The sequence below is a fragment of the Chenopodium album genome, chromosome 6 (genome assembly GCF_948465745.1).
Source record: "Chenopodium album chromosome 6, dcCheAlbu1.1, whole genome shotgun sequence".
In the NCBI taxonomy this organism is placed as follows: domain Eukaryota; kingdom Viridiplantae; phylum Streptophyta; class Magnoliopsida; order Caryophyllales; family Amaranthaceae; genus Chenopodium; species Chenopodium album.
In genome coordinates, this window is record NC_137839.1 from 60,860,160 (window position 1) to 60,869,601 (window position 9,442).

Genomic DNA, 9,442 nt, shown 5'->3' on the forward strand with positions numbered 1-9,442 from the left:
CACGGAATGGGCACCGTGACACGGGAAATTGCACCGTGACACGGGAAATTGCACCGTGACACGGTGCAAAATCCCGTGACACGATGCAAAATCCCATGACACGAGAGAAAACTGTGCAGATTTACAAAAAAGGGCACCGTGTCACGGGAATAAGCCCCGTGACATGTCAGCATTTGCCGCGTCGCGGCATTTTAGCTGCTGCGCGGTAATTTCAGTTTTTTACCCGTTTTTAAAATAATCATAACTTTTGATCTGTAACTTGGAATAAGGCGTATAATATATCATTGGAAAGCTTATCAAGTTTACTTTCCAACCCAATTGGAATCAGGTCAAAATGATTTGATATGGCTGTTTTAGTGGAAGGGTGTCGGTTTTGGGCCGAGTTAAGTGTTTTGCTCATATCTTTTTCGTTATAGCTCGGAATTAGGCTTATGATATATGGTTGGAAAGATTATTTAAAGGCCTATCCAACAAAATAATAAATGGATCAAAATTATATAGCCAAAAAATCAGTTTCTCTCGGTTTTGCGATGTGGACACGAAAAGTGAAAAATAGGTTATGGTTTTGGTAAATGAGCTAGAAATTGGATTGGTTCATGAAATATATTGGATAGAACATGGATTTAAGCACTCCAAGGATTAAATACTCAACCCGACCAATAATGGCGGTGAAAGGTGTTCATCATCGGGTTTGGTTTTGGGAAGACATTTTTATGTGTCTACACGCGTGCATGCAGCCGCCCTAGTTAATTAAAAATTTCTAAAGTTATTATAATAATAAGTCATAAATCACTAAATATTGAACATTGTGAATTGCTTTTACTAAATTTGAATTGTGTTTTACGCAATGTGATATACGGATGAAAACGATAGAATAATTATTGCATTGGTGATCAATATAACAATAACATATGGAAAAAAAATCAAAATTTTTAAGACAAAAATATTGATTAAAATACGAAAAGTTGAATGTTGATTAAATTATTTAGCGTTGAATGTTGATTAATTTTCTTAGCTTATTTACCTAAATGATTTTTTTTTTTTTTTTTTTTTTTTGCTTACTTAGTAGTTGAATTTTTTAAAAAATTTTTGAAACTCACATAATTAAGCAATATATCATTTTTTTTGGGCAGTTTGGGTAGTTCAAACAGTTGGACAATAACTTTTCACTGCCTATCCCCTTGGCTTATACTTTGTGTAATAAAGATTACTATAGATATAATATGTTGCCTATTGATTATTTTATTTACCTTGTAAAAGGCATTTGTAATTAACAAATGCTACTTTGTCTAATTTTGATAGGTTATATTTAAGAAAAAAATTTTAATTGACATCTTGTTAGATTCGATTTAATTTCTAATTTTATTATAGAAATTTTTTATAATTTTTACTTATTAATAATAAGAGATATTTCCATAATAATTTTACTTATAGTGTTGTTGCATTCTTGCAATAGAGAATAAAACAAGTTTGAATTAAAAAGTGTTGCAAATAAATAAAAACTAATGCACTATTTAATTTATTTGCACATTCTATTGCCTACATGCCTAGTCACTTACACACTATTCATAAAAGTGTTCTCAACCTTATTAAAGGATAAGGAAGAAATAAAGTTATCATTGTGAATACGATACAAGTACTAAGCATGCATGTAGTATCATAGATATATAATTATCACTAACTAAAAACGTAAAGCATACGCTAATCATGAAATTAGTCAAAAAAATCCTCTATAACATAAGATTAGCATGGTTGGAATAATTATTATAATATATATAAACTCATAATTAACATCCAGAAATATTAGTAACATATAATTAAGGCTCTTGCTTTAACAGAAACGAAGGAACCACATCTTGCAAAAGTCCATAATCCTCCGTTTGCAACTGTTGATGGTTATGTTGTTGTTGTTGTTGTTGTTGTTGTTGTTGTTGTTGTTGTTGTTGATTATAATTACGTTGTTGGAAGCGAGAGAAGTAAGGAAAGGGTGATGAAACACTACCACTCGTATTGCCGCAGTGTCCGAGTTGAGCTAGTAGTTCTTGAGGGATGTTGGAGGATGACAAAGGTTGTGGTGGAGGTAGTGGTAGTGGTAGTGGTGGTGCTAGCATGGAATAATGAGGGAGGAGCGCGGCAGCGTGACCTCGTAGCGTGGCCGGAACTGCGTGGTTGTGCTGACCTTCGTAGGTTGTGATTACAGTTGAGGGTTCTTGGAATGATCTTTCTACTCTTTTCTTCACTGAGCAATTTTGTGTTGTGCACCGATAATAGCTTCTGAAAACATATAAAAGTATACGACCTTTATTTATTAAAATACAATATGTGTGTATATAATGGATTATATAATATAAGCTCAAAAATAGTTGTTAATTAAGCTAAAAAAAAAATTGTTAAATAAGCTCACACAGATTAAGTGTAAGAACAATAAGGTCGTTCAAAAATTCATTCTTAAAACAAGATAAATCAAAATCAATGAAAATATAGAGAAACATAAATTAAAAGCCAAAAAAAAATTATTCAATTTGACTTGGCTTGTTGCACTTTTCGTCAATAAATGTAAATTAGGCTTTGAGACTGAGTGTGTTTTATTTACATATTATATAATATACATTGAAAATGAGATTTTATACATAGTAATAAAAATTATGTGATGAAATATAAATGTAGATGAAATTAGTTGCATATACTATGGTACTCCTTATTATTTAAAATATATTTTTTCAATCACTATTGAACATCAATATGTATTTTGAGATACTTTTATATATATTTAAATAAAAAATAAATAAATAAATAAAAAAAAAAAAAAAAAGCTATGGGTTTTATTTTATGTATATGAACAAAAGAATTCAATTATTTTTTGTTATTATAGATTGTTGTTGAATATTTATGTATAAAATTAAACATTTAATCTTTAAGTTTATGATTATAGTTAAGTCTTTTTTACAAACATTGTAAACATAAGAGGTGTTATTCGAGTAGTGGTTTAAGTTGGAGTATAAAGAGCATACTAATGAATAACAGTAGTAAAACATTGTAAACATAAGATGTGTTATTGGAGTAGTGATTTTAAGTTGGAGTATAATGAGCGTTATAATGAATGACAGTAACTGTATGACATGGCACCACATTATCTGCCTAGTCATGATGACACGTGGCGGGTTCATGTCTTATCATTGAGTTTGAGTTTGTATACGGAGTATATATAATTTGAATAATCCTTAATAATCCTTATCAGAACTTATTTTGTTGAAATTATAAAAACTTTTTTTTAAAAAAATAAGAGGAAATGAAGTAAACAAGATAGGGATTGATTGCCCACACCCAATATCAAGCTTTAATTTTTTTTTTTAATTTTATTAATAGCTTTAATTATATTATAAAGTGAGTATGTTTTTATAATTATTATTGTTATTTTTATTATTATCATTATTATTACTTACATACGTGAATCATGATGAGTATTAGTTATAGTCAAGATCTTAGGAAAAAAACACCTCTCAAAAAATAATAATCTTGGGAACAAAGTAGGGAGAATGGAGATGTAGTAGTTTGTTGGGAAAGGAATAAAAAGATGTGGGAATGGGAATTGAAAACGTGAATTCCTTGTTGACCGTTGTTTATAATTGATTAATGGAATTTGGAATAGAGCGAAATGGTCCTTGCTTATTTCTACCAACTCAATTATTTCTAGATTTTTTAGCAAATTGCAGCGGAAACTCGGCATAGTCCACAATCACTATTGAAGATTATTATAGTGTTGTCAATTTGTCATGCATACTCTCTAAACTTTTCTTCCTCGTTTCTACACTCTCTTTGATCAAACATATACTTGTATGGTTTAATTTTGTTGAGTGGGTTGCCATACTTTTTTCCGCAACCGGTTGCTATACATTTTTAACAACCGGCCTTGGTTTAGGAAGCAAGCTTGGCTTAGGCGAGATAATGTTGAGGAAGCTAAGCTAAGGTGAGGGACAGGGAGATATAATTAAGGATTATTTTGCCATGCTAAGACTTGAGAAATCTAGGGATTTGAAAAAAAGTATAAAGGAGAGAATGAGGAATTGGTCAAGCGTTCAATGCTTCCCTGGCCTTCCAGTTTTACAATTTTAGGGGATATTTTCTATTCACATTTACTGAACTGAACAAAACTGATTGGAGCTAATGAACTGGATAGAGCTAAAATGAATATTTTATGAGAGAAGGAAATTAGGAGTTGAACTGAACTGATTTAAGCTGAACTGAACTAAAATTAAGCTGAAGTGAACAGACCCTTAGATCGATTCTCAATACCTGCCTTGAGGTTTAAACACAAAAAAAAAGAGTATAGGAACTAAAATAACGGCAAATGCTAACGAACGCCCTGGGAGCGTTGGATAAGCTAGTTAAAGTGGAAGGATTAAATTAAATTAACATTAATTACACCGATTGACGCGTGATTTTGTCATGCTTTCCCAATTAATACCACTTTAGGTAAGATTCTAAATGTTTATCCAACACCCCGGGGGCGTTCCTTAGCAAGATCATAAACAAAAAAAAAAGGGAAAAAAAATTAAAAATTAATTAAGATGGTACTAAATTCAATTTAAAGTTATTCAATAGAAGCAAGGTAGAGTGGATGGTGGAATGTAGTGTATTGGCTTCTGGCAACTCCTCGTGAGTTTTTAGTGTAAGATGATAGGGTGATATTTATAATAAGCTATCAAGAAAGTGTGAGAAATTAAGGTATGCATTGGACTTTTTACTTGATTTATATAATAATTCCTAAATAATTTTTTTTGGGCTCGGACAATGCTTAGGGTAATTACTTGAATAAAATTTAAGTTGTATACTGCGGAGCTGAGTATAATACGGTACGTCATAATGAGTTCTTTTTATACTCTTATTACATAGCTTAATATACTTCGTATTATTTTGAAAGTATAACATGACATGCAACATAGTATAATGGTTAAAACTTCAATTTTTACATTTGAGTTCAATCACAAGTTCATATATTGTTCTTAGAAACGCTTTCTAACACAAAGTATGGAATTTGGATGCATGTCAATTTATGTTAAAGAAGTCAATTTATATGCTAGATTGATCTTAATGGATATTTTCAAAAATAATAAATTTTTATGATTCTTTTCTAACAGTAATTAATGGTCAAACTATGTTGACATGTGTTAAAGTCAAATTTAACATGCAAGAATATATAAAAATCAAAAGAAAAGAAAATTTTAGTAGTTACATTTTAGATGGGATGACTATAAAAAGATATTATTGTTCATTTAAGAATATACTGAGTTATTGAAATAAATTTTACTCCGTATAATCTTTATATATTTTTCTCATTCCTCTCTTTAAGGAAAAATTTCAGAACCTTCATTTTGAAGGTTTACCTTTTATGTTGTTGACTTTGTAAAAGTTTTAGCTTTAATATCTCTAATTATGGATTTACTAAAATTATAAAAGTTGATGTCGAGTGACTACTTATTAATAAATTATTTTAAGCATTTAGAAGAAGAATAAAAGATCCACTTGAATCAAAACTAATAAGATCTAACTTTTTTTTTCCTGATGCATAAAACATAAATAATGGTTAATAATCTTAATATAAAGTTTGTAAATAGTATTAAAATTCAATATCAACATTATTATTATACAATGAAAAAATCGGAGTTTAGAAATAGTACTTAGATGAAAGCCTAGTACAAAATACCCATGGGTGTACAATAATAAATAAGTTCTATAGGCTTTCATCTATATAACAAATTCTATAGCCTTTCATCAAATTTGTTATATACACCCGAGTGTACCGTTTAACCAACTAACCCAATGTTAATTTTTGCTTTTCATTTGATAATTAAATTATTTGAAAAACAATCATTAAATGAGTACAAAATACCCATGGGTGTACAGTACACCTGGGTATATATAACAATTTCTCAAACTCTTAGGGTTATTGTATAACTCAATTTCTTATTGGAAATTGATTTACGTAGCTTACCAATAAGAAAATCTTGTCCCAATTGTTATTAAATTTGCCTAGCTAAACCATTGCATGTACATTATCTATACATATAATAAATGAATTAATATCATCATTCATCAGCTTCATAATAATTGGATTTGTATCCTATTGATGAATCAAATTGTAACACGTTAGCTAGAGTGATAAAATAGGTTTGCATAAATTCCAAAGATAAGCAAGCAATATAATTTGTACACGGAACTAATCTTCTCCATATCGGCGCAACTTTATCCCTACAACTAGCACCTAGGGTGTCCTAACTCCTAACATTCCTAAACTTGTGCCGTTTTCTTCCAAATGAAACAAATTATTTTATTTTATTTGCTTTTTAATTAGAAACGTGGAACTATTACAACTACATTTTTGCATGTGTACAAATAAAGAATTGGTAATTGCACCAATTTACAAAAATCCAATTGATATAAACGGAATTTGTCTCACTTATTCAAAAAAGTTATACGACTAGATTTTTCAAAACGGAATATATTAATTTAAATATTAAATTCAATTATCAAATAAAAAGTACTAGCTTGATTGGTTGTGCCTTCTCATAATATTTGAGAATTACAATTAAGTAATTGTTCTAAATTACAATATTTAATATTCCGTATTTTACATAGTAATGTGAATAATTTGTCAACATTTTGCTTTAGAACATATTAATTACTGTACAACTAGTCTACTATATATATCATTCAACATATGTTATGATCATTCAAATAATTTTTCCAAAGAAATTACCTAACATGTTTACTTCATTTTGATGAACATATATTATTATACTTTGTAAGCATGCATAATATCATTTTCATCATCATGAATAAAAATTCTCATACTTAAACATGATCAAAATAATGTAGCTATTATGATGTAAAAACGCGTTTAAATACCAGCTAAATATAGTATGTACTTGAAACTTCGAAAAGTGGAGGCAAAGAAAAAAGAAAAAGAATGATTAGATATATAGATGTGAAAATGTGATAACATACCTAGGATAAGGACTATTCTTGACGGCTTTCTGCCCATATTTTCTCCATCTATACCCATCTTCAAGGTTGTCAATCTCACTCTTGGTCATGAACGCGAATCGCGGCTCTCTTTCCTTCTTTCCCCCCTTCTTCTTTCCCTTATTAGTCCTGTTCATGATACATACATTGATCAATCAATTTCATCATCAAAATATAATTAACTACTTATAAAACACGTCGCGAAAGGTAGTGGTGTGAAAAGTGTTTGATCTAGGGCAAGGCATAGTTCCTAATTATATTTTGATGAATAGTCTTGCTTGATTGCATCTTCGTGTCAAGTTATTGGTTTATTAATTTGCGTCGTCTATTTAATGGATACTTATGAATTCTATTGTAATTTCAAGAGGATAAAAAATTATACTTTCTTTGCCTCTAATAATTCATCTTGTTTCGAAAAAATAAAATAAAAAACTTCTAAAATAAAATAACTCTAGTAAACTCGTCATCCCTAATTCTTACTAGTGCCTGTAATGGGAACAAAAATCAATGGTCCAAGTTTAACCAACAACCTCTATGCATCACGCTATATGAAGTTTGTTCCTTGGATTAATTTGTCAAAGATGGGTTGCTTTGAATATTTATTTCATCAAATGTCTTAACCTTCTCGATCTTCTAGTACATAATTAACATTAATTAACACACATGAACTTAAGTTTATTAATTTGAAGTGGTAATTATAATTTTCCATCCCTAGTACAGTTGAAAAAAATACAATTAATTCAAGATCTTATATCATAAGTCTATAACAAATATGAACATAATAAATAAAGATTTTTTTTTTTTTTGAAAAGTTTTTTATTCCCTTTGGTCAAGATAAAATATATAAATAATTTAATTAATGAATTAAAAATCATCAATAATATTCTACTTCTTTACCAAATGAAGTGTTAATGAACATACCCTTGCTTTAACTCATCTTGATCATCAACCGCTTTATTAGGGTGCTGCTTATCATCCTTCTTCCCAACCGAACCATCATCGGCGCCACCAGCTTCCGTAGAAGAGGAAGAGATGGAAGAGTTAGGAGTGCTAGGATTATTATTACTACCCCCATTTCCAACAACAATAGCTGCCGCTGCCTCCTTTTCTTTGGTCATTACCGGGTTTTCGTCGACAACGGAGGAAAACACTTCCGAGGAAGAAGGGGATAACCCTACGCTTTTCGCGAGCGTAGGGTAATCCATAGAAGAACCATGTAAGAACTCATTAAAGCTATAATAATTACCATCATTACAAGAAGGATTATTATTATTATCTACACAAGATGTATTAAAATTACTAGGGTTATCAAAAAATGAGAAGAAATTAGTATTGTCTAATATAGATTGATGATCTTCATTAGACATGGAAGAGTGATTGTTATAGAGATTATGATGGTAATTAGTTGCTTCATTAGACATGGAATTAAGTGTGAAATGTGTGTAGAGAGAGAAAGTAGAGAGAGAAAGAAGGGTTTGACTAAAAGAATGAATTATATTGTTTTTAGGTTTGGTGTTGAAGAAGTATATAATGGAAGAGAGAGATAATGAAGAGATAGATAGTGTGGTTGGTTAATAATATAAGAAAATGAGGCAAAATAAACTTTATATAAGGTAAGGTTTGACAAAATAGAGTTTGTAATTAAAAGGGCTAAAAATGTCCTTTTTGATTTTTCTTGATTGGAATTTTGTGTGAGGTGTATGATTGAGCGTATATTATAAATTGCTATGTAACTTGTATGGCCGAAATTATTAAATTTGATTTTATTCAATTCTCTTGACAAGCTATGACGAGGTCTTTACTCTACAAAGTGCCGGTCCTTGTATTCTTAGTTTTCATACAACACGTCATTAGTTCATTACTCATTATTATCGAGTGTTTATGATATTATTCCATCCGTTTTTAAATATTTGTGTTGTTTATTTTGAATGGTGAATCACGGATTGTTTTTATCAAATAAAGGTTAAAGCCCTAGGTGCATGGTTGTCAAATAGCGAGCTATTTATAATGCGTATATCTATTATAATAACGTTTTATTAGTTGTTTAAAATCGTTTTTAATTAGGTGTAAAGTATAGTGGTTTTTAATTAATTTAAACATCTTACTCTTTAAAGTTGTGTTATCTATATCTTTCAATAATATCTTCTAATATTAGGGACACTTCTTTATTAACTTGCTTGTGTAAAGATCTATATCAATACTAGATCAAATATTTCACACAATGATTTTTGTATATAAGTAACTATTTGTGTATCAATATATACACAAAGTATCATAATGTAATAAGGTACAAGAGTTATTTCTTGAGCTATTTAAGGTTAGTCTTTTATTTATAGTTCAAAATTGCTTCTTCTGATCTTTAATTGGTTCGAAGATAAGATATCAAGGGAAAGATAATACTACTTCCGTTTCATATTAT

At 29.6% G+C, this 9,442-nt stretch overlaps 1 protein-coding gene across 1 annotated transcript; it reads right to left on the minus strand.

Moving 5' to 3' along the window:
* Positions 1-1,518: 1,518 nt before the first annotated feature.
* On the minus strand, positions 1,519-8,578 carry LOC145634960 (WRKY transcription factor 28-like). Its single transcript, XM_081686276.1, has 3 exons — positions 7,945-8,578; positions 7,006-7,152; positions 1,519-2,274 (listed from the first exon to the last, which is right to left on the minus strand). The coding sequence occupies exons 1-3, from the start codon at positions 8,442-8,444 to the stop codon at positions 1,818-1,820; spliced, it is 1,104 nt and encodes a 367-aa protein (XP_081542402.1). The 5' UTR covers positions 8,445-8,578; the 3' UTR covers positions 1,519-1,817.
* Between the last annotated feature and the right edge of the window lie 864 nt (positions 8,579-9,442).